Genomic DNA, 24980 nt, shown 5'->3' with positions numbered 1-24980 from the left:
GGCATGCCAGGGTGGCTCTCTGTGGTCCCCACTCCTGCGTGTGGCTGAGCAGTTCTCTGCCTCCCACCCTGGGGTGAGGGCTGTGCATGGCTGCTGAAACCAAAGGTCAAGTTTTGCAGTTGGAACAAAGCATGTGGAAGAAAAAGCTTTTAGAAATCCATCTTCCTTTGATATAAGGGCTTGCTCTTTTCTGGAGGAGCCAACTAGGCTGATGTAAGGTTTTTTTTAGTTATCTCCCAGAATATGGGTGTCTAACGCAGGGTGTTCCAAACAAATGCTGCTGCTTTTGAAAATAATCATCTGAAGAAAGTTAGGTTCTCTTTGAATCTAAATGTTTCTGGTGGTTGTCCAAGTCTGTGGGGGTGTTTTCCTCTCCCCATTGCTGAAATTGTGCGTATTTCAGACTCTTCTATCTTTGCTTTTCCAACAACTGCCTATTTAAATAGATCTACTCCTGTATAAAATAAGCACCATGGTAGTCAGCATGAAATAATGGCCCAGCTGTAGTCACCAGTCACCAGTGTAGCCACATCTCCTGAAGTGCAGCTGTTAACCTTTGACTTCGGGGATTATGGACAATATATTTAACACACATTGGAAGCTCTGAGTATCTATAAATGCACAAGGGCTTTAACTGATGGAGTTTGGCTTTACAAAGGTCACATCTCTGAACTTCCAAGCCTAGAGTTTAGATGTTCCACTGCACAGTCTTGCCTTAATTTCAGGGTCATCACCAAGAGATTAGTAAATGACGCTATAGATGTTCATAGCATTGAAAGAGTGCTTTTATATTATATTACATGCTCTTGGGCTGATTCTTTAATGTTCTAAGAGTATTTAAACATGTTGTGAATCCTGAGGGATAATTAGGGGCACTTGTCTAAGCTGTTTTACAAATGGCATCTGTGTTTTCTGGTAACAATAGCTTGCCTTGTGCCAGTGCAAGCAGCACAGCTCTCCATCCTCCTCCTTCTCAGCTGCCTTCCTCAGCTTGTCCCCAAACCTTGGGTATTCTCCACAATCTCTGACAGGTTCTCAGTATCATGAACAGCAAAGTGGGATTTTATTTCCTTTTTTAGACAATTACTTATTTATTCTGCAGTTTATTCCTGATGAGATTCACAGCTGCATCTTGAATCCTCCTAGGTGGCTGTGCTGGACAAATGTGTGAATTAGGCAGAAGATACAGGTTAAACCCAACATTATGTGCCCCATATGTTGGTTGGGGTTTTTTTGGCTCAGATGGTATTTTTCCTGGAAGGTGCTGGTTTCAGAATGAGTCAAGTCAATCAGTAATTACAGTAGTCTCAGAAACTTAAAGATGTCAATAGCACACAGGAATACGGTGTATGAAATGTAATTCAAAGTACTGCTGTGCTTGAAAGATGAAGCTGAAATTAAATGCACTTGAGTCCCAGGTAACCTCTTAAATAGTTTATCTGAGCAGAGGCCATTCTGGGAGTAGGGAATTCCTGGTTAAAGAATGATTTCTGCAGAAATCAATCTGTAGAGTTAATTATAAAAGCTGTATCTCAAATAGAGCAGTAATTTGCTCCCTTGCCATCAGGAGTCATTGAACTGGCAGCAGGAGGAAGGAACATGCAACTCTTCAAGCTGGCTAGGGAAAACCTGGAAGTTTTGTTGGTATTGACAAGCAGTCAGTCCTTGCCAGTGTCACCCTTGGGTTCAGATGTTCTCAGGTTTGAAATTTTCTTTGAGGAAAAAGAAAATGCAGAAAATTTTTCATGGAAAGGTCTCTACAGAAACAAGCAGTCAATTTATTTAGTGTGGTTTTGTTACTGGAAATCAGCTCTTCCTCAGGAGTAACATCATCTTTCCTGTTTATGGGTCCCCAGCCAATTAGCACAGAAATGAATGTGAAGCTGAAGACTTAATGGGGTATTTAGAGCTCCCTTTGGAGGCTTCGGGAGGAGCTGCTGGGAATGTCTGTGCAAACTTGGGGAGGCCACCAGGCAGCACTTGGAATAGCCAGCTGGGTGATTTGAGTTAGTCTGGGCTTACAGGGCAGAAATAAGGCAGCCTCAGGGGGTCACTGGTGTTTCCTCCCTCAAGCCCTGACTTACAAGCCTGCCTGAATTCTGTCTTGTGAGAGCACGTGTTGCTGGAATTCTGTGTGTGGAAGGAAGCAGCTTTGTCCAGCACCTCGCAGGAGTTCCCTCAGCCCTGCCTTGCTGGGTGCTGGGCAAACAGGCCAGGCTGGAGGCGGTTAAGATGAAGGAGCAAAGTTCTCCATCACTACAGTTAACTTGGAAAAAAAAAAAAGCTTAAACTGTCTTTCTTAATGGAAATGGAAAATTACTGCTGTGAAATGCTTGGAATAGTTGCCTGTGCCTTCCTTTGCCTCACGGAGCGCGGGGGGAAGTTCTCTTTGCCTTCTTGCTAAACACAGAGCCTGCCAATGGTGAATTAGGGAAAGATTTTGTTTATCTCAATTCAGAAACCTGGATCCTCGCTCACATCTCTGGCTTCTGCGCTGTTTCCAAGAAGTACTTGCTTTAGGAGCCTGGAAAAGCTGTTTTGTAACAGCATTTTGCATTAAAGATGCCTGGGAAGAGCTTAAACCATCAGTGTTTCTGATCATACAAGCTGTAGGTGTTAGAAACCAACAGTGAGAATGCCCCAGCCCAGCTCTTGAGAGGAAGGAGAATTGCTCCAGCCTTTTGATGTGACAGTCTGCTGTCACTTGAGCTCCTTTTACCAGCTATACATTGACTTCCTTGGTTTTTGCAGCCTCCATGAAGTTCATCTATAGACTCCTACCCAAACTGCAGTCAGGCTGAGAGCTGTAAAAAAATAACTGTGGAGTAGAGTTCCCATCAGGTTGGGTGTTTGCTTCTGCCAGCAAAATGTGGAGCCCATTGCCCTGGACATTGGGCATCTCCTGGGAAGCGGCTGCAGGGCAGAACTGCCCCGGGGCACACAGGACCTGCTCTCCCATGTAAGGCAGGGCTGGTTGCCTTCCCCTCCACAGCCCAAAGAGCTCACCCTCCAAAGAAACTTTGGGAGGCCACCAGGCAGCACTTGGAAGCACAGGTCCTTCCCAACCCCCTCCATACCTGCTGGAGTGTGCTTGGATTGCTCAACACACACACGCGAGCGAGCGTCGCCCATCAAACTGACTCCAGAGAATTCTTGGATTAAATTACATTTTTAATAAAAATAAATTGGCTCTTCTCGTATTAACATCTTGTTTTAATAACTGCTTGTTCACATCCTTCTATTCCAATTTTGAACTGCTTGAAAAGCCATTTGCTGCTTATAGATTTCTGATGAGGCAGATGGCTCATATGTGATCACACCTACTGACACAGACAAAATACCAAAGCATAAGGAATCCCATGGAGAGTTCCAGAAACTTTTGTTTAAAAGTTGCACTATCTTAGAGAAACAAAAAGCCCCTCCAGGCCACCCCTCAAATCAGGCAAACGCAAATGTGACCAGCAGACTTTGTTCGCCTTGAGTCCCCGGTCACCACCACTTTCCTGGTGGCTGTTGGAGAAGGAGAGAACTTAATTTTTCTTGCAGTAAAGACTTAACATCAAACAATTGTCCCCTTTTTTCATCGCTTTGAAAGACTGTCAGATTTTCTGAATGTTCTAACGAGCAGATCTGTCTCCAGACTGTTTAATTACAGGTGCTTGAAACATTTTATTGGCATTGAGCAGAAATGCTTCTATTAAAAACTTAACACTTGGGTTGCAGATTTGTATCAGCCAGGCTCGCATGGAAGAACTGCCAGCACAGGCCAAGGCTGACCCTAAAAGCAGCAATTTTAGAAAGTCAAACAGTTACTGATGGGTAAAAATAAGCAAAGAGCAGGAAAGGGATTCAGTTCTGTAGAAAGAGGTGTACTAGTGAGTAAGGGCCCTGTGTTTCTTCACAGGCACAGGATCTGGGGAGCACAGTGGTGGAACAGTTTCCAGAAAAGACACAGAGTCCCCGAGACCCCCAAAGCTTCAGCACTCGAAGTCAGTAAAATGCAAAATGGAGCAAGACAAATGGCACCAGAATTCTTGCAGGTTCTACGTGGACTGGCAATACAAAATCAGTCCTCAGCTCCAAATGAAAATGCTTTTTTCATGGATGGGGAAGCTGATAGGATAATTATCTATACACAGTATGCAAATAGTCTTTATAGCAAATAGCAAATACTGCTGTGACAGTACATGCTGAACTGGAGAAGGGCTTTTTGCTGAAGGGACTGGAGCACATCCCATGTGGAGCCAGGCTGGGAGAGCTGGGGCTGTTCAGCCTGGAGGAGGGAAGGTTCTGTGGAGACCTCAGAGCCCCTTCCAGTGTCTGAAGGGGCTGCAGGGAACCTGGAGAGGGACTCTGTATCAGGAACTGGACCCCCACTGCCAGAGGGCAGGGCTGGATGGGATATTGGGAAGGAATTCTTGCCTTGAGGGTGGGCAGGCCCTGGCACAGGGTGCCCAGAGCAGCTGGGGCTGCCCCTGGATCCCTGGCAGTGCCCAAGGCCAGGCTGGACATTGGGGCTGGGAGCAGCCTGGGACAGTGGAAGGTGTCCCTGCCATTGGAAAGAGATGAGCTTTAAGGTCCTTTCCAACCCAAACCAGTCTGTGACTGTAAGTTACTCAGTAAGAGTGTGGATCTGTGGGTTGTGACAGCACTGCCACAAGACTAGTAAATATCTCTGCAGAGATCCCTGGAGTCACTCCGTGCATAACTTACAGGAAAGTGCTCAAAGTGCCTTTTCTACATGGGAACAAAGTATTGGAAATCAAAGGAAACTTCTCCTTCCTCTTTCGGTGCATGAGGCTCCTTCATCGCTGGTCACTGCCATTAGAGCTTCTGAGAGTGTAAAACAATCTGCTGTGTGTTTTGCTCCCAGGCATTTCAGCTCATCAGAGCCTGCAGAGTGCTTTTTGCTGTACTCGAGTGCATGGAGGGCTGGCACACACCGACGTGGGCATGCAAACCTGGCCTTGGATGTAACTGGAAGCGACTTGAACGTCCTCCTTATAAACCATTTCTGACACTCGGAGCAAAATGCAGCGAGGAGCAGGGAAGGGGCATGAGCAGGGTGAACACTGGAGGCAACTCTGGCATCTTGTGTATGTAGAGCTAAATTATGAGGAGCTTCTTACGAACTGCCAAGTAAACAAGCCATGCTTGCTGCATTACAGGAAAACATGGGATTAAAACCCACCTGGGCAAGGGCAGAGAGGCTTGCTGGCTCCTTTTCACGTACTCCTGAGTAAAACTGACTTCACATCCCCACTGGGGCACTGTCTGTGTGTGTCACTTGTTCCCTCTGCCCCTGAGATGAGAGCTGATGGGTGGGGGCTTGTTTTATTAACTTTTTCTTTTTTACAAATGCAAAGTATCCTGGATTTGTAGGCCATGGAGCTACTTTCCAACTCATTATCCAAATGCCACAAGAAATGTGGTGAGTCAAGATCTTTATATAAACCCCAAACCCAAGTGAGTTATTTAGAAACTGCAGATGTTTGGGTTGTAAAGAAATGGTGTGTAGTGAGGGGAGAGGACTGGGGGTTCACTTCAGAGCTCCTGAAACTGAAAAACTCCTTGTTGGGGTGCAGTAACATCCTGAAACCAATCCTACAGGAATCAGGGCAAAGCTAAACCAGCTGCAGAAAGAACATTCTCCTGGAAGGAGCAAAAGCTCCCTGTCAAAAGGACTGAGGCAAAAATCAAGAAGTGCTTAAAGCCACTGAAATGGGTGTGGGTCAGACATGATGTGCGCTGAGTAAGATACAACAGGTTGGGATTGCAGTGCAAATAGGTGGGTGATAGTTTTCCTCTCCCAAGTGATGTTTCTTCCTTTGGCCATGCCAGCCAAGTATTCAAAATTGTTCTTTGTAAGAACACCACCACGTGTAAGAGCTTTCTTCTGGCCTCTCTGACTTTCAGATGGGGTGCTATAGAGCTGAGGCTGGAAGTCATCCTAAATTTAGCCTAAAAGAATTAATTCTGGCTGACCCAGTGGCTCTAATTTACCCACAGGTTTATCTGAGGTTCAGCGTTTTCTGGCTGAGCTTTTTGAGAGAGCTTCTGGGCAAAGCAGCTGCAGTGTTGGGACCGGGCAGGAGTCACTGCAGGGAGCCTTGGAGAGCCCTGCAAAGGGGGAAGGACACAACCACGGTCTGACATCTCTGGTTTCAACAGGGAGAATAAAACCAGGGGAAAGCAGCAGCTTCTTCCCATGGAAGGGATGAGAAGAAGGCTTGAGGTGCAGATTGAGACATCCATTGCAGTCTTTGGAATGCTGAGCCTCCCCAGTCCCAGGGCGTTGCCAAGCCCTGGCTGCTGCCTTGGGAAGCTGCGAGGTGCAGGAGAGAGGCTCAAGGAACTCTCTGGAACCACGCTATGGAGTGTGGAGCTGTCTGACTTGAACACTGCAATTGCTACATGAAACAAAGCACCGATAAAAATAGTGTGTTTTCTTGCCATGCTTCATTTCCTTCTGGATAGGCTCAAAATGTCCCTGTTTGATTCTCTTCTTTGTACAACTTCAGTGAGTCATTGTGATCACAGCGCTCTGGCAGCATCTTGAAAAGCTCTGAAATACAAAATATTTCCCTGAAATTGCCAAATGTTTTACATGGAAGTGGCTACATTTCAGATAGTGTGGTCATGATCTTCCTGGGGTTTTAACTGTGTCTGCCTCTGTCCTGTTACTGATATTTTAAAGTAATTGCCCAGTGCTTTATGTCTGTTGGAGAAGGAGTAGTGCATTGTGGTCCATCCCTTCTCCCAAAAAAGTGTTTCCTCCTCCCCTTGAAAGGGTTTATTTTTAGATAATAAAGGGATCACAGTCCTGCTACTTACACAGACTATTTAAGATCCAGCATCCCTGTCATTTTCCCATGTCTTTCTAAGCATCTGTTGGAAAATAAATCAATCACTCTGTGCTGGATACCAGACTATATTCCCTGGAATAGATCACATGCAGGGTGTTGTCAGTGATCCCTGGGACATTTCCTCAAGCAGAGGTGTGAGACACCTCTGGGATTATTTGCCCACTTGAATGCTAAACTCTCCTCAGAGTGAAGGCTTTTATCACCCCTGCTAAAGCTGCGTGTTGTGGCCACTTTACACATGGAGATACAGAGGATGTGCTGTAAAAAGGGACTGCTGAGCTGTGTCTGCTGCCCTGAATTTCTCACTGAGCACACACACCGGTATGGCTCTCCTGAGCTGGAGGTTTGTCTTCAGCTCCATGGTGACCATGGATAACCTTCGATATCCCCACCAGGTTTCCTCACCTCCAGCACTGCTGGCTGCCTCCCTAATGCAGGAATGTCTGAAAGGGAGATCATACACACTGCTTTTGCTTGATCATTGTTATAAGATACATTCACCTTGGCCACTCATTTTTGCTGTAATGTATAAAAAACCTACCCTTTCTCCAGTTGAACAAACTGCCTGTTGAGAGGAGGGTGATGCAGCCTGTGCTTCCTGTGTTTGGATTTGGTGAGGACACACAGTTTGAGTTTGTGGAGCAGTTGCAGAGCCCTGTATGTGTGACAGCTCTGCCATTACCTGTGACGAGGTGCTGAACGTGGGCATCTGGGCTTGACATGCGCTGTTGGCAAAGATTAATTGTCCAGACAGATGCTGTGTCCAGACAAACATCTCGCAGGTACCCAGGCCATATGTTCCTGCAGCATTAATGCTGCCCTGTCTCAGTGCTGGGAGGATATTTTCTATCTGATATAGGCCAAGGCAGGTTGAGAAAAGCAGAGGAAATGTCCTGACCCTTGGTATCGCCTCTGTCTCTGTAGTGACAGCTTCTAGCAGGATAAAAGCTGAGAGCAGATTTCTAGAGCATTGTCTGGTTTATCTCTCCTGTTTCCAGGCCACTTGTTTAGATTCATCTTCATGAAACCTTGGATAGCTAGATTTTGACTGATAGGTGGTTAATTCATTACATCCATCAGACTGGGGCAAGAGGTGGCAGTGGCTGGACTGCAAATCAGGGCTCTTGAGAAGAGGACAGGTTTGCCTCTCTAAAACCTCTATTTCTGTTTGATTTTGAAATTCTAAACAACATTTTCTTGGGTGCTGCAAGGCATTTTGGAGGCTTTCAGGACTTTCAGATCCATGAGTGAGAGGGGCAGAGCAGCAGGGACCGTGGCTGGCAGCAGGGACGTTCCAAAGGGACATCCTGACTCCTGCAGGTGCCACACAGGTGTGACCTTGGGCTGGCTGGAGGAAGGGGAGCAGCAGAGGAGCCCACGGTGGTGGTGGGGACAGGGACATTCATCCCCACAGGCCCCTGAGCAGATGCTGCTCAGGCTCAGGTGCTGCTCCTTGTGTTTGTCACTGTCACCAAACCCACCAAGCTGGGCTGGATTTGTGACCCAGAGCTGCAGCCCCCAGCTCCAGAGGCAGGATGGCAGCGTAGGGAGCAGCCCAGCCTGTCCGTGGATTCTCCTCAGTCACTGCTACCTCCTGGCATCCCTCGGGTGAAGCAGCCTCCTTCTCCTGCCTGATTCATTCAGTGCCATCCCAGTACGTTTGACATCAGCATCATTTCCATGTTTAGTGAGTTATATATTGTTTTAAATGCTTTGTGACACTTGTAAATGAAGCAGGTAGAGAAGGTAGATTTTGGAAAAGCGGGAACATCTGGTGCTTGCATGTTTTGGTCGACAATTTTGTGAAATTAATACGGTCCTAAAGAGAAGAAAAATTACACCTTGAAGTTGTGAGTTAATTAGCTCTGACTCTCAGGTGCTTGGGAACAAGGCTGGGATTGTCACGCTCTGGCTGCGGATGGTTTCTCCCACCTGGCACCTTTCCAGGTCGTTCTGCTGCAGCAAGAGCAGGACCAGGCTGTTGAGATTGGTTTCTCCCCACATTCAGAGAGGCTTTTGTGGCCATTTCAATGACCAGCTAGTGGACACAGCGTAAGCTTTGTGACCCAGCAGCACCTGTAGCATTTGTTCTGCTAGGAAAAACTAGGATCTGGTGTAAATTCTGGTCTTAGTGTTTGAAAAAAATTAGGAGGGGGTATTCAAAAGGAGCATCTCCTGCTGTTCCCTCGGCTTGTTCACAGCCACAGCAGAAATCTGAAGTCATTACAACAATTACTGGCAAGATTCAGACTAAAGCTTTAGGAATAAGTGATAAATCAAAATTTATCTGTGTTTTTATATTTGCATATTGTTTCTACTTCAGTCTGTGTAAGATTAATCCTTTTTTGACCTTTTTACTGAGGTTTTGGCAAGTAGCAAATGCAGCCTCAAGTGTACTAAATGTCATCCTGCCTAAAATGCTTAACAACACAGCCTGCACTGGGAAAGCAACACCTTGTTACCACGAGCTGCTAAAGACAGGTGAAACCAGCTCTTGGGAAAACTTGGCCAAGTGATTTTGCTTCCAATAACTATCCATAATCAGTGTGGGAGCAGGTATGAGTTGGATGCGAGAGCAACAAAATTAAACACTTCTGTGTTTAAACATCAAGCTCCACAAAACTTATGAAAATTTCTTTGTCTGCTGCTGAGTTCATTGGACACAGAAGGTAATCATTTTGTTGGGATATGTTTTAAAAATCCAGAGGTGTTTTACAGGTCATCAATGCTGCACTGGCTCTGGCTGCTAAACCCCAAAGCAAACTGGCTCAAGAGAACATGGATCTCTTCAAGGAGCAGTGGGAGAGGCAGGTCCGTGTGCTGACAGACGCTGTGGATGACATCACGTCCATCGATGACTTCCTGGCTGTATCAGGTAATCAGGGGCACAGTCTCAGAAATAATCATCCTCCTAAGAGCTTACTCCTGGGAATGGGTGGTTTGGACACGTGTTCTGGAGCCTGTGAGGTTTTTGGAAGGGATGGTGTTGTTACACCTCACCTGGTGTCACCTCGTGCCCAGCGAGGTGTGAAAGTGCAGCAGGAGATCTGGTCTCAAGGAGAAGGCACTTCATGTCTCAGGATTTGGAATTGCTGGCTGAGCTAAGGATGCATTACCATGTAGCTGCTGTAGACAAGCCTCACCAGTAACTCTGGGGGAAATAGAACGTGTTTATGTCCAAGGTAGGAACTAGCAGAAAAAGTGATCCCTCAGTTCACTTTAGACTCTGCCATGTAAACAAAATTGAATATCAAACCATGGTTGTACAAGTTAATTAAAATAAAACTGTTAGTACCATGTCAGCTTTAGTAAAGTTTTAAGAGTTTTTAGAAGAGATTGGATCATTATAATAGATTAATAATTGCATTTGGCAAAGTGCTTGCCAAGATAATCCGTTTTATCAGCATCTTGATAAAGACCCGCTGTCAGCTGCTGTGACCTAAAAATAATGGGGGCGTTTTTATTTCCACATCCTTTAATTGTGCTCTAGTCAGAGGACATGGAGATGTAGCCACATGAATTGTGTCTGCAATAGTGTTCACAAATCACCACTGCAAGCTGGGATTCTAATTTCTGTGGTGCAAGCAGCTTTGGGCATCTCAAGTGACCTAAAACCCCCAGTTGTAAAGAGAGATTTCACAGGAGGATGTGTGGAGTGAGAAGTACTAGGTGAACATGGTTAGAAAATGTAGATGAAAAATTAAGATCCTGAATTAGGAGACCGTATTTTTATATTATTAAAAAAAGAGAGAAAAGTAAAATAAACAAAACAAACAGAAGGCCAAGTGGTGTTCCTGCATTGTCATCCACATTGTATTGTGGTTCCCTGGGTTCTGACTAAAAATCCTCTTTGCAGTGAGTGAGCATAAACTTCGTGGGCAATTGAGTATCTGAGCTCTTTGTCGGTGCCCACTGGGGCAGCAGCAGCTGGAATTGCACAGCTGGGAGGAGCCTGTTTCTGGGGAAATCTGTTCAGAGGGAATTGTGTGCTGAAGTTGGAGGCTCAAGGAAAAGCTGTGAGTCCATGCAAACACAGCCTGTGGGGAGCTGCCAAAGGGCATCTCCCTGGCAGCTGTGCCCCCACAGGGGTCAGCCACTGAACTGAGGGCTCTGCATCCCCGTGCAGGACATTTGAGGAATGGAGCTCTGCTGTGGGAGCTCTGCTCCTCAGCTCGTGGTGTGGGCCCAGTGCTGGGCTGTGCTGAAGAGCTCCAAGCTGCTTTTTAGGACTGAAGACACCACAAGCAGGAAGTTGCATCACTCAGTAAAATCACTTTCCTTCCCTTGTAGCCCAGGTGTAGAACCACAAGACTCAAGTGAGTTGTGGGCAGGACAATCCCATCTTCTGCAGGGATGCAGGTTAGAGCAGAAGTGGGGTTTTTGGTTAAATAACCAAGTCTGTTGCATGGCTGTACTCTCAAGAGCTTGGCAGTAAGCAGAGAAGGTTTCTTTCCTGGGGTGGTGGCAGGTTGACTCAGGAGAGTTCACCTGGAGTGAGTGCTCACCACCCACAATGGAGCCAAGGAAGTGTAGTTGGAGACAACTCCAGACATTCAAGTGCATTCAGTAATTATTTATGTGTGTTATCGAAGAGATGGTAGAAAAATATTAAAGCAATAAATACTCTTTTAAATATTATTTGTTTGAACTTTGATAAATGTTTCCCATATAAATGCCACAGCTCCAATTCATCTGCAAAAAGTCTGAACTTCTCTTTGGATAAAGTCGTGGCGGATATGATTTATGTCGAGTGCTGTTTGGGGTTATTAGGATGTTTGTATCAGTTACTAACTGGGATGGAAGCAGAATTTAAAGGAGTTCTTGTGAGTGCATGAGTGTGTGCATATATAAATATGTATATAAGCATCCCACATTCCTGCCGTGTGGTGTGCTGAAGTAAAGGCTTCACCATGCAGCATATGCTACAGAACTGTATCAATTACCCACAAGTGAAGGCATGATGAAAGAGATGCTGGGTTTAGGTAACAGCAGAACATCACAGAAGAAGGATCCTTCAGTGCACAGTGCTGCAGGTGAGCTTGCAGGTGACAACATTTCTGTAGGTACAGCAGCAGAAGGGCCCTGTTGAGCTAGGGCAGGGTCTGGGGGAGGCTCACTGTCAGGATGGAGATGGATGGCACAGGAGCCCTGTAGCCTAGAGATGTCTGTGTGCTCCCAGCCATGAGTGATGTGCAGCTCAGGGAGCTCCAGCATCAGAAGTGCTATCTCCTGAACAGTCCTTGACAGATTTTTCTCATTTAAGCTGGTGTTAGTTGTTCTTTCAACCATTATAAACTGCTGGCACCTCCATCATCCTGTGCAAAATTCACAGCTGAAGTGTGCTCCGTGTGAAGAACCTCCTTGTTTTGCACTGTCACCTCTTTGCTTCATTTGGTGCCCCTACTTGTACTAGAAGATGGTGAAGAGGTTATTTCCCCCTCTCTCTCTTCATGCTGTTTGCAGACATGCAGAGTTCTGCCATACACTTCATCATTCATCGCTTTCCTGACTGCAGAGTCTTTGCCTGTTTCATTATTCCTCATTTCAAAGCTCTACCGTACCTTCTGTAATTCTTATCCCTCTTATCAGTGCCTTCCCTAAGCACTCTGGGTGTGTTGGTGTGCCCACTATCTCTGTTCTTTAGAGCACTTGCTGATAGCACCGTGTAATTGTCAAATTCAATGTTCTGAAATTACCTGAATCTCTTTTGAAACCTTCTTAGAGAACCATTCCATTTGCTGCCTTCTGTTCCTCTGCTGCTGACAGAGGTTTATGCCAGAGATTGCCCATCTCAGTGGAACTGTTTTTTCAGAAGAGCCTCCCAGTGAATATTTCCAGGATGAACACTGTGTTTACACGGGTGTGAATGCTCCAGCATTTGCTCCCTGTGCCAGCACTGCTGCCTGGCCTGGCTCCTGCAGTGCCCCTTGGCAGCAGAGGCTCAGCATGGAAATAGTTCTGAGACCTTCCCCAGGAGATGCAGCAGAGAAGCACAGTTGTGTTTATGAATCTGTGGCTTCATCTCCTGACTGTTGCTCTTTGATTTTGATCTCCTGTAGCCCTCAGATGTCCTCACAGACTGCTGGGGTTGTTTGGAAAAGGATTTCTTAATCCCTTTAATGTGGAGGTGTGTGGAGGTGGAAGGTGTTTGGTGGGCGTGGATTGAGGATTGACAGTCGTGGGTGACTTTTTATTCTGTAGCTTTTCACTATTTAATGTATTTCCTTGTTTGGTCTGAAAATCATTTCTATGGAAAAAATGCCTTTCCTCTTCCCTTGCTGCCCAACCACACCATTTTCCCTGTAGCTATTTTGGTGGGGCAAGATCTCTTTGCTGTTGTCTGTGCTGTGTTCTGTTGCTGTGGGATGTTCCTCCTGCTCAGCAGGAGGACAGGGGAGTTCTAATGTGGGACAATCTTCTCCCATTCCCAGAGGTGCTGGTGGTGAACCTGTGCTCCGTGTGCCAGTAGGGTGGGGAGCACTGGGTGTATTTATAAGAACTCAGCACAGTGTCAGATCTTACCTGTTATCATCCAGCTGGAGAATATCACCAGAGCAGAGAGACCTGACAGTCCTGCACTTCCCTGGGCCCTTTGCAAGCTGCCCTGTGGGTTATCTCCCTCTAGAAGGGACTTTCTGGCCACTTCACATCTGCAAAAGGCATTAAATGATCAGCAGACATTTAAATATTCACCTTCATTTTGTCCATGCCTTTTATTAAAGTTCAGATAATCCAAAGAGGCTTTTAAATGGTCTGTGGCTTAATTTATTCATTTAGGAATTGAAGCAATAAACAGTCTGTGTTTTGGCCTGGCGCCGAAGCTTTTTCTTTGGGCTCTTGCAGCTCCCAGGGCTGTCTCTGCTTTAAATACCCTCTGTGCCCGCTGTGGCTCCTGTGCCTGCTCACTGACTTGTCAAATCACTAATGAACCTGCTCTTCCCTCTCTCAGGGCCACATTCTGCCCTCAGCTGAACCTGTTCAGGCTGAGTTGCTTCAGAGGGATTTCACAAGTTTAATTTTTGTCCAGGTTACTTACAGAAGTCTCGCAATATTGCACCTGGCTCTGTTAATTTTATGTAAATCAGGTGTAACTTCCCGCAGCAATCCTTTCAGGCGGTTCCTTCCAGATCCTCTCCCAGCCAACTCTGTGAGCTTCTTGTCTCTACAAACTCTTGCAAAATGGCTCTTTTACTACCTGCAGAGGGAATAAAAGCCACTTGCACGGGTTGGCAGTGTAGAATGAGTAAGTCAATGGTAATTAACACTGGAAACTATTTTAAGTGACAGAGCAGAAATGTTTCCAAGTTGGTTTCTTACCAAGCAGCCCAAATGCTGGTGTTAGATGATGATATCGAAGCATTGGTCTTGATTCATTAAAGACTCTCCAACAGAGTTTGGAAGTCTCTAATAACAGTTTGGGAGATCTTTAGGGTAGGTTTCCCCAAATAAGGATCCCAACTTCTTTAGGCATCTTCAGAAGTCTCTTAGAGGGTTTTACCCATTTTGGGCTTCTTGGACTTGATGAATGGGGAAAATATCTCTTTACAAAACCAGCAAATGTATATTTAAAAAGCAAATTGCAAACAGAGGTCTTGCCTTTGTTTTATTTTTGTTTTCTGAACAGTCAGTGAGTGCTGTGTGGCTGGAATGCTTTCCACATTATTCACTGCATACATTATGTGTCTCAGATGGGAATTGGCGACTGACAGTGTAATGAGCTCTGATGGAACGTGTGTGGCTGTAGGAAAACACTCTGGAGGAAGCTGGAAACGTGCACCAAGTGTCTGTTGGAGTGTTGAGGGGAGTAGGTGTGGTGCTGAGGGGGAGTGCCCATTGCCCCACGTGCAATAACAGGGGAGTGGTTTGCAGGTATTTGGAATAAGGGCTGGGGCAGTCCAGGGAAGGAATATGGAAAGAAACCAGGGGAGAACTCAGCAGAACTCAGCTTTCCTGTTGGTAAAATCGAGTACAAACAGGGGCAGGACGTGTGGAGGCCAGTTGGTGGATGGACTGATGGCTTTTTGACCTTCTGGAGAAGGGCAGCTCTTTGCTGGTTGTGGTGACCTTCAGATTCACGCTTGACAACATCTCTGTGGAGCTTTTATAGAGCAGGTCCCACCCTGAGCAGCTGCAATGCTGATGACTGTGACAGAAAAGACGTTACCATCTAAATCCTCCTTCTTTTACCACCAGAGAACCACATTTTAGAAGATGTAAACAAGTGTGTCATTGCTCTCCAAGAAAAAGATGTGGATGGCTTAGACCGCACGGCCGGAGCGATCCGGGGCCGCGCCGCTCGGGTCATTCACGTGGTCACCTCGGAGATGGACAACTACGAACCTGGAGTCTACACCGAGAAGGTGCTGGAAGCAACCAAGTTACTGTCCAACACAGGTAAGGGTCGCTTACTCCCAGGAGCCCTGAGCTCCTGTTGCCTGAAGGCGTGTGGGCAGCTGGGTACCAGCGTACCTGTGAAACCTGTTAAAGACTCACTTTGCTGGAATGCAAATTAGTGGGAGTTGTTTGCAAAGCTGTTTCAAAGTGAGAAGTGTGATTTTGCTGTGTTGACTGGCCTGAAGCTCAGGGGTGCACAAGGTGTCCCTGAGCGTGCTCGCTGTCATGGACTGGGCTGTGGGAAGCAAAAACACCGGGAATGAGTCCCAGACGTGAGTGAAGGCTTGAAAGCTGAGCTCTGCTCATGCTGCAGTATTGCACCAGGCCCTGCAGCTGTTCAGGGTCCAGAAGGAAGATCACATTCCCCCAGCAGAATAAATTTGGGGTAATAATTAGGGTAAATTTTGTAAAGTATCTTTACAGCTGTTGAAAGAGCATTGTAGGTTGTGGTGCCCCACATATAAACACCGAATGAGGGTGTTCCCTGTGAACTACCTGCTGACACCCGTACAGGTGAGGGGTGATTCGAGTTGCTTCAGTGCCAGCCACTAGCTGTTGGTTTTGCTTTAATTACTTTGATGAAGAATCAAGGGTGACACTGAAGAAACAGCAGACTCTTAACTGGTTCTGGCGTGTTCTTCCTGGGGCACCATGAGTCACCAAAATGCAGCAGTGCAATCTGCCCCCTTCCAGTGCTTCTTAAACGTGAGCTTCCTGATGGTAGTATGACTTTTTTTTCCCCAAAAAATGATGTACATCTGCAGGGAACATCAAACAAACAATCAGTATTTTATCCCATAGTATTCAAGGGCTTCCCCGGGTGTTTTCTCCTTGTCCACTAGAAGGGTGTGATAAACTTTTCACTGTCCAAGGGGAAAACACCAAGTAGCAGCAGCCTAAGCAGAAACAGAGGTGGATTAAGACTTCAGCTCCTGTAAGAAATGTTGTGATTTCAGTGGAAGGACTGCACAGCTGCCAGGATAGTTAGGAGCAAGGCACTCGCGAGGGTTCCAGGAGGGGGAAGCAGGGTGGCTCTGGGGTGGGACTGACTGGCTGTGTGCTCTGAGTTCAGTCATGCCACGCTTCACGGAGCAAGTGGAAGCTGCAGTGGAAGCCCTGAGCTCCGACCCTGCCCAGCCCATGGATGAGAACGAGTTCATCGACGCCTCCCGGCTGGTGTACGACGGCATCCGGGACATCAGGAAAGCCGTGCTGATGATCCGGGTGAGCAGAACTTCCCCCAGCAGCTTCCCGCTTTCCCTGCCGCTGTTGAACTGACAGCCATCAGGATAATGGGGAGCAGACAGCAGAAGATTTTCATTTAGCTCCTATTAATATTCAGAGTCTTAAAATCGCTGTGGAGCACTGGAGCAGTACGTTTGGATTCAGATTCATTAACCAGATCTGAGCATCGATGATGGCCCGAGTTGTGATGCTAAATACCCTTCACGCATCTTTTGTAATCTCGTGGTAATGCCTGGCTCGTTAATGTGCTAAAATCAGTGACCTTTGAGTTAACAACAGCAAATTAATTCAGAACTATAGATGCTTGTTGATGGTTTGAGAGCTTAGAAATAAAACCTAATGGCTCTTCATTAAGTAAATTTGGAGAATTGATGTTAGTTAGTCAAAAGGAAGCTGAGATGAGTTTGGTCTGCAGTTCCTAAAGCATGTAATTTGTTAATTGGCTAACCTGGGTACACAGGGGCAGCTCACAGAGGCCTTGTCTCCTCTGTGCTTGCTGTTTCAGGTGCAGTGGGTGTGACTTGGAAGCCCAAATTTCTGGTAGGTCAGAAGGGCTCCTGCAGTTGGTTGAAGGGATGCAGAAAAGGAAGTTCTGGTTGAAGCTGATCCATGGACCTATTTCTTGGATATTAGTGGGGCAAAAATTGGCAGGAGCCAGACACAACAAAGACAAATAGAGGGGGTTTATTCCTTTTTTTTTTCTTTTCCTTCTATTCCTTTGACTCTGAGAAACTGCCTATGGTCAGAGTGGTGACCATGGCAGATGCAGCTTGTGATCAGTAAATCAAGGATGTACAGCCCCAGAAGAGACGTGATTACAGTAACCATTGCAACAGCATCTTCCGTGTGTGCTGCTTAAAGCAAATGATCAGATGAGAAACCAGGAGAAAAGCTGACAACCACATATGCGCTCCCCACGGAATTTTTTTCAGACGAGCTCAGGATTTATAGACAGCCAGTGTTAGATGAAGATATCAATGCCTTCCCGCTATGCAGACAAACGGATGTGATTCCCCCCCTGCTGAAGCCCTTGTTATTCAGGACAGGGAGCACGGCTGCCAATCCCAGTCGGCAGCAATTATCCGGGCTGGCAGTGCCAGGAGCGCTGACGCTTCCCCTGTGCCACGCTCCAGTGTCAGGGAGCCACAGCTCTGCTGCCAGCAGCCAACAGCAGCTCCCTGGCGACACAGCGGCCACCTAGAAAGAAGTTAAAATGCTAGCACTTGTGGTCCAGAGGGTTTATTTTGGGATAAAAGAGCCATCCAAGTGGACATTCCAGGGTTTTCCAGGGCTTGGTGTAACCCGCTCACAGAGGCTCGTTCACTTCAGCTTTGTCCAGGGGCTCTTGCTCTTTACAGGGACCAGCAGGAAAAGGCACTGCAGCACCTCATTTCTGTGTTTATGCAGGGTATTTCAAAACTACCATCTCACTCTATCTGTATGTATTGAAGAGAAGCTCTCCCTCCTTCCCTGCTGCCCAGGCCCATCACCCCAGAGGAGTCTCTGCCCTTGGTGGCACTTGAAAGGCAGAGTTACACTTCGTGTGTCCCTGAGCTTTGGGAGGGATGGGCAGAGACTCACAGACAGTTTGTAAACATACAGCAGAACTGTCTTTATTTTTTTTCATTTTTTAAATATTGATACACTGAGCTACTTCCTAGTGTGTGTCCCTCTGCTGATTTTATGGATATACCCTGTTCTCCAGGGCCTGGAGAGGAGGCTGGAATACCCAAAGCCTTGATTGTCACCCTGCTCACCTTTGCTTTTTGGCAACTATTGTGCATGTCCATCTCTGTTTTCACTGTATCACAAAGTGTCTGTACTGGAAGACAAGTCTGTGAAATCCAAATCATAGGAGAGAAATGTAAAGAACAGGGACTTTATTTGCATCTTATCTGTTAATCACAATTTATTGCATTTATCAGTGAAGTTCTTTGTTGACCCAGCTCTGGAGAATTGTCATAAAGTACCACTTTAGCAAAGATGTAGTATTTTGACAAACATGCTGTTTAAACTTGATAAGCTTTATAAAAAGTTTGCCAGCTACAGACTGGCAGTAGCAAAAATAAATCCTAGGCAAGCAGGAACTAGGTCAGATGTGTTTAGCCTACGGCATGAAAGCTGGCCCTTACTAGCTAAAATTTTTCAGCTTTTCCTGAGGGATAAGGATAAATTTTGAGATATTTTATCTGTTGTTAATTTAGTCAATGCTTTGATTCATAATTGTGCTGAAGACACTGTCTGTGCTTCTGAACCAGCCTTTAGAGCTGTGTGTAATTCCAGCTTGAATCTCAAGTGAAGCTTTTACATTTAATCAAGTTGCAAAAATGCTGTTCGTTTTGCAAGAACATTTTTTTGTCTTTCAGATGCTGAGTGCATTAATGTCCTGACAAATCTCAGCTGTTCAGTTACTGCTGTGTGATTTTGGGGATCCCTATGGTGTTTAACAGGAGCAGTCAAGCACAAAAAATCACACATGTTCAGAGCTGGATACAGTCCCTCTATTTACCTTTTTGTTGAAAACATGAAATAATTTTTACCTCCACTGATTTCCATTCTCTCTACTTGAAAAACAATATTGTTGTTGATTTGCAGAGCCGTGTAATCTGTAGTTTGACTCTGAGTGAATGCTTTTTCCTCAGACTCCTGAAGAGCTGGATGATTCCGACTTTGAGACTGAGGACTTCGATGTGCGAAGCAGAACCAGTATCCAGACTGAGGATGATCAGCTCATTGCTGGACAGAGTGCGAGGGTAAGGCAGAACCCTGAGCATTATAAAAGTGTGACCTGCCTTCAAGCAACACTTCAGCTTGCTTTGAAAACCCAGGTTTAATTTGGGGGGGATGGTGATAAAAATGCTGGATCAGAAAACTGGCATTCTTTGTTTCCAGTATTCTTCTGAAAAGGAGGTTGAGTGAAATGCACTTGGTCTGATGGATGTGAGAAATGTCTGTGGTTTATTTTGGGTGTTCTGAGAGATCAAAATCCTTTTAGTACCAACAAACTGCTTCACATTTTGATATCACAGACACTGTAGTCGGGTGAGCTTCTGCAGGGAGGTACAGGGCAGATCATTCCATTGGATTAATGTTACTTCCAACAGACAAATACTAACTTTATGAGCAAAAAATCTTCACAAAATGTCTCCTCACACACGTGCTGGTGTGTGTTTGCTCACTGAGCATTTGTCAAGACAACATTGAGAGGAACTCAGAAATGAAATAATTTCAACTAACTGCATTTCCTATGACTTAAAAATGAAAGCATTGATAGGCAATATATAATCATTAAGAGGTGAAACCCTAAAATCAGTGCACTGAAGGAAGACCAGGCCTTACCTATTGCTTTTATTTGACACGGCCCCTCTGGATCGATAACAATTTACACTCTTGGGAAAGGGCCATGGCAGATTTTTTGTGGGGGCTCTTCCTGCCAGGCAAGAAGTAGCCAGACCTTATTTATCAAACTTCTGCCACGTTGGCTTGGGAATTACACTAACTGGGAGTATTTTTATGCTCCCCTCCCTTGCACAAGCACTTTCTGTGCCTGGACCCTCACGCCCTTCCATTTAAATGCAGACATTGCTCATTTGCCTCTCAGCACAGCTGCTGCCAGAGGATTTTTAGTACCAAAGGCTCCTTTTTGCCTGCTCCTGGAGGCATCTGTGCTCCCAGTATTTATGAAGGCAAGGGCATGGAGTCTTACTCAGGCTGTAAACCCAGGCTGAGAGATTTTATTTGGGAGTAAGCACATACCCTTTATTTTCACTTGCTCTTTCCTCAGCAGACATGTTTCAAAAGAGTACAGCTAGCTTTTTGCAGGGAAGAGACTGGTAATATTTCTTATTATCCTCAATACCCAAGTGGAACTTAATTTTAAAATGTTGAAATTTTCTATAAAAGACAAGTCCTCCTTCTTCATGCAGTTTTATTTTGAGGGATGGTAATATGTGGCAAATTTGTTTGGAGTCTTAACAGCTTTATCATGCAAAGGCCCATATTTTAAGTGTCAACTTGTCTTTCTGGGCACTTTTTCTTAAAAAAGAGCATAAACTTCGATTCAAAATGGAAGCAAATGGCTCTGTAAAGCCTCTAGGTAGAGGATTGCTATTAAAGTTTTATCCCCCATCTACATGACTGAAATTGGTTATTAGTGAAATGTTCCAAAAAGCCTCTACAAGGCAGCAGGAGGCCACGTGAGAAAACTCTTCTCTTCCAGGCTATCATGGCTCAGCTCCCTCAAGAGCAGAAAGCCAAGATTGCTGAGCAGGTCGCCAGCTTCCAGGAGGAAAAGAGTAAATTGGATGCTGAAGTGTCAAAATGGGATGACAGTGGCAATGACATCATTGTCCTGGCCAAACAGATGTGTATGATCATGATGGAAATGACAGACTTCACCAGGTGAGGCTTTTTAATTTGTGCTCACTCCGAGCTCTCCGGGCTGCTGGGCTTTCAGTGAGACACGGTGCAAGTTCTCCTAAGAGCCTTACTTCTTCTAATTTCCTTTAAATGGTGCCCTGTTACAGCCTGCACATGAACTGGGGAGACGCATTATTGTGCAGTGGCTGGGTGGTAATAACTGCTTAAATTGATCTACGGATACACAGCAGTTATTGCCTGTCTTTCTTCCTTTCTTAAGGGTGATTCTTGTCCCCAGGAATATATATATATTTGCTCAGTTCTTTACAGCATTAAATTCTGTGGGCTTCTCAATATTGCCATACTACAGGAATAGTTCCTAGCACAGTTATTTGCAGAGGAAAAAGAGGCTTTTTGATGCCTTTTGAAATTAATTTACCAGATTTTATATAACACTATTTTTTAAACTTCATGTTCCATTCCATAAAAATTGCAAATCCGTCTTCTAAAATGTTATCTCTTATCATCATTAGGTTGCTCAGGGCAGTAAAATTTAAGATGTTTTTATTCCTAGATTTAAGCTAAATGTGGGGAGGAGCCGAAAGGGGGAAACTCTTGAAAATGAAGGTGCTGTAATGGCTGCTCCTGCCTCTTCCTGCCCTTGGGGTGAGGAGTCACTGCCAGCACCGTGTGGAACAGAATGAGAAAAGGGATGTAGAGTTCACTGCTGTGGTTTTCTGGTGCTAGGAAGGAGCCTCTGCTCTGTTTTGCAGGGGCAAGGGTCCACTGAAGAACACGTCAGATGTGATTAGTGCAGCCAAGAAGATCGCAGAGGCTGGGTCAAGGATGGACAAGCTGGGCCGGACCATTGCTGACCATGTAAGTCACAGTCCCATAAGCCTCCAGCACCAAGGAGCAATAGCAGATCTTTCAGATCTGCAGGCATGAGGAACAGATGAAAATGTGTTTGGGTTTTGGGGTGTTTTAACTGATTTTCCAGATCTGCTGCTAGAAAATTCTAGCCTGTTCTTTCCGGCTGCTCTCGTGCCTCCCTGAGCTGTGTCACACCTGAGCGTGGCCAGCAGTGGCACAGCAGCTCCTTGGCTGGCATCAGGCACCTGGCATTTTGTGCCAGCCCTGCTTCAGGTCACGTAGAGCCAGGGCAGTGGCTGTGCTGAGCAGGAGCCAGGCTGGGCTCACGTCACACCCAGAGCACTCCTGGTGCTCCCCAAAGCACAGACTGCAGGGACAGCACCTGCACAATCGCACCTGGCCTGTTGCACAATCTTTAATACTGGTTTTGAGGCAGCTTTTTAGTGTTAACAATTTTCAGATGCCCCACAGACTGAGTGGGGAGGTGTTCAAAGCTCTCTGGTGGTTTTCTCCCTGTCCAGTCAGAGCTGATGAAGATTTGGAGCAAGGCCTGCAGTGACATGAGCGTGGCTGTGCTGTCCCACTATTTGGAAGGAATTCTTCCAGGATTGAATGAGCATGGCCAGCTCAGGGATTTATTTATGCAATGCCTGTCCTGAGCCATTTAGAAACTGGGCCAAGCAAGAGCACCTCTGGCCTCAGCCCACACCCAAATGGCAGGGAAACATTGACATTAGTAATAATATTCCACCTTCAAGAGAGACTCTGAAATGCAGGGAGGTTAAGTCTGAGATCATGGACTAAACTTTGTTTTCTCCAGCTGTCACTTGCTTTCCAGGCCTTTCCAGGATGGAAATTTGTACTGCAAGGTTCTAACTGAACCCGTGTCACTTTGGAAGTAAATCATTGCAGTGCAGGACTCTCTCTTAATGCTGCATCCAGGGGTGCTTGTCTACACCCTCCTTTATTAATGATGCAGTGAGAAATGTTCAATGGGGAGATAAATTTGAGAAGTGTTTTTTCAGATGGGTCTCCTTGCTGTAGCACTTTGATAGCCTTGTTTCTGCAAGAACCAGGTGTGCTGCTGATGTAGGTAAATGAAGCAAGGAGCAGTTTGTGTTAGAGGTCTCCAGGGAGCTTGGGCTGAAGGTTTACACTGCTTTTTATTTTTTTTTAAATTCACATGTTTTATGCAAAGTTAGTATATGGTTTTCTGTACCAAGCCATTTCAAAATATAAAAGAAAACTAAATGGCTCCTTTTAGTAGCCGTAAGGTCCTTAAAAATGTAACAGATTAAGCACATGTTTGAAGATAAATACGAGCAGCACTGTACAGTTAGTCATTTTGACAAGAATATAGCTTTTTCCTGACTCCATACTCTGCTAATACTTCGAGCCTGCATATTTCATTAGCTGTGCTTCCATACTCTTTGGAAACATGTTAACGTGGCACGGTGTGACAGCTACAGAGCAGGAGCAGCTCCAAGCCCCGATCCCTGCTGTGCCTGCTCAGGGCCGGGAGCCCCCGGAGGGGTTTGTGTCCTGTGTGCTGGGGGACACCACAGCCCTGACCCCTCGTGTCCCTGTGCCAGGGGCTCCCAGCTCTGCCGTCACATTCCTCTGGAACCCCAAGAGCTGCTATCCCAGGAATTCCGTGTCTGTTGGGAAGAGTCCTGCCATCAGCCGCAGGTTCTCCCCAAGGTTTCCATCCCTCACTCCAAGCAGCTGCTGCTTGCTGGGAATAGGGGAATATGAAGCAGTTATGAGCACAACACAAATGACAATGATTTGCAGCAGGACAAGGGTTCTCTCTATTATTTATTTCTTCAGTGTCGAAACACCTACAAAGCTGAAGAACATTTCTGTTGCTTTTTTCCTTTCCTAGTGGTGGGAGGCTGAGGCTACATCAGTTCTGATCATTCAGTGAGAAGTAGCTGGGGGTGAGGGTAGGAGTTGCCCCACTTCCCAGTAAAAGGTGCCAGCAGCCTCTTGCTGGGGAGACTGGTCCCTGGCTGGGGGGGCTGGCATGGGGACCTTGGGCACAGGCGGTGGCAGCTGCTGGCACACATGGTCAGTGCCTGTCCTGCCAGGGAGCTGCCTCCCCAAAATAGCTGCTGCAGCTCCTGCTGGGCCCAGCTGGCACCCAGGGCTGGGGGGCGTTTATTGGGAATTCCTGGTGCAGCAGGGAGGAAGAAACTCTGCAGTTCCTGGCTCTCCCCTACAGCCTGTGGGGATGGGCTGTCTCCATCAGCACACACCACCAGGGCTCTGCTGTCTTCCCTGCCCCTTTTCTTGGCAAAAAGAGAGAAAAGGGTGATTCTGCTTCTCTGCAGGCTCAGCTGTGGCAGCAGGAACCGAATGTGGGGGATGTTTGCAGTGTCCAGGACGAAGCCTGGATTTGACCTGGAGCAGGCAGCTTAGCTTCTGCCAGTAACCTTCACTGGGTCTGTGGCAGCAGCTCAGTCTGGGCGGTTGGGGAGGCTGGAGTGTCCCCCAACATGTTCATTTCCATCTACACTGCACTCCCTGCTGGGCTCTACAGATGGGGCTTGTGGCTGTGGGTTAATACAATAATGTCATCATTCTTGATCAGTGATAAAATTGTTGCCTTTTGGGTTTTTTGATTTTTATCTGAATGCTCCTGCCTAGGAAAGGACAGGGCTCCTGCAGGCACCCGCAGAGCCTTTTGTTGATGCTCTTTTTTATCTTGTGTTACATCTCCATTTAAACCTCATCTGTCTTTGAGCTGAGTCCTCGATTCTGCCCGCAGAAATAGCACACACAGGAGAGGATGTGGGTTTCAACTCACATCATATTGATGCACACAACCCAGTGATGATTCCTATTCCACGAAGGTTTTGCTGCCTTCCTCGGCTGTTGGTGATCATGCAGCAGCCTCCTGCCTCAAGAGTCTTCCCTTGAACAGTTTCCACAGCCCCACAGAGTAGCTGGAATTGTTGAGCCATCCCTCTGACATGCTGTACTGGGCATTTGTCAGCCCTCAAGCCCCTCCACTGCTGGGCTGCTCACTCGCTGTGTTAGATGAGCTCTTTGGGAGATGGAGAGCAGTTTCCAAAATGGTAATTTGAACTTTTCATTAGCTCTTTGGCCAGGGCTGTTTGTGGACTTGCTCTAAAACATTCTTGTACCGCTGACTAATATTGATTAGCTTAAAAAATTAACCTGCAAGCTTTGCTGCTTCGTTAGGCAGTGCTTCACTGCACTGATGGAAGCCATGTGCCC

General features: G+C 46.3%; 1 protein-coding gene across 2 annotated transcripts in view; it reads left to right on the top strand.

The window, feature by feature from the left end:
• The window catches only part of CTNNA1 (catenin alpha 1), a 120771-nt gene that overhangs the window by 89326 nt on the left and 6465 nt on the right, over window positions 1-24980 (top strand). For both annotated transcript variants that reach the window (XM_032125329.1, XM_032125330.1), the window contains 6 exons: window positions 9585-9741; window positions 15060-15260; window positions 16333-16484; window positions 19148-19258; window positions 20725-20906; window positions 21638-21743. In XM_032125329.1, the coding sequence (XP_031981220.1) occupies window positions 9585-9741; window positions 15060-15260; window positions 16333-16484; window positions 19148-19258; window positions 20725-20906; window positions 21638-21743 (909 nt within the window). The remainder of the gene's footprint in view (window positions 1-9584; window positions 9742-15059; window positions 15261-16332; window positions 16485-19147; window positions 19259-20724; window positions 20907-21637; window positions 21744-24980) is intronic.

The sequence above is a fragment of the Corvus moneduloides genome, chromosome 15 (assembly GCF_009650955.1).
Source record: "Corvus moneduloides isolate bCorMon1 chromosome 15, bCorMon1.pri, whole genome shotgun sequence".
Lineage (NCBI taxonomy): Eukaryota > Metazoa > Chordata > Aves > Passeriformes > Corvidae > Corvus > Corvus moneduloides.
This window is presented reverse-complemented; position numbering and strand designations above follow the sequence as displayed.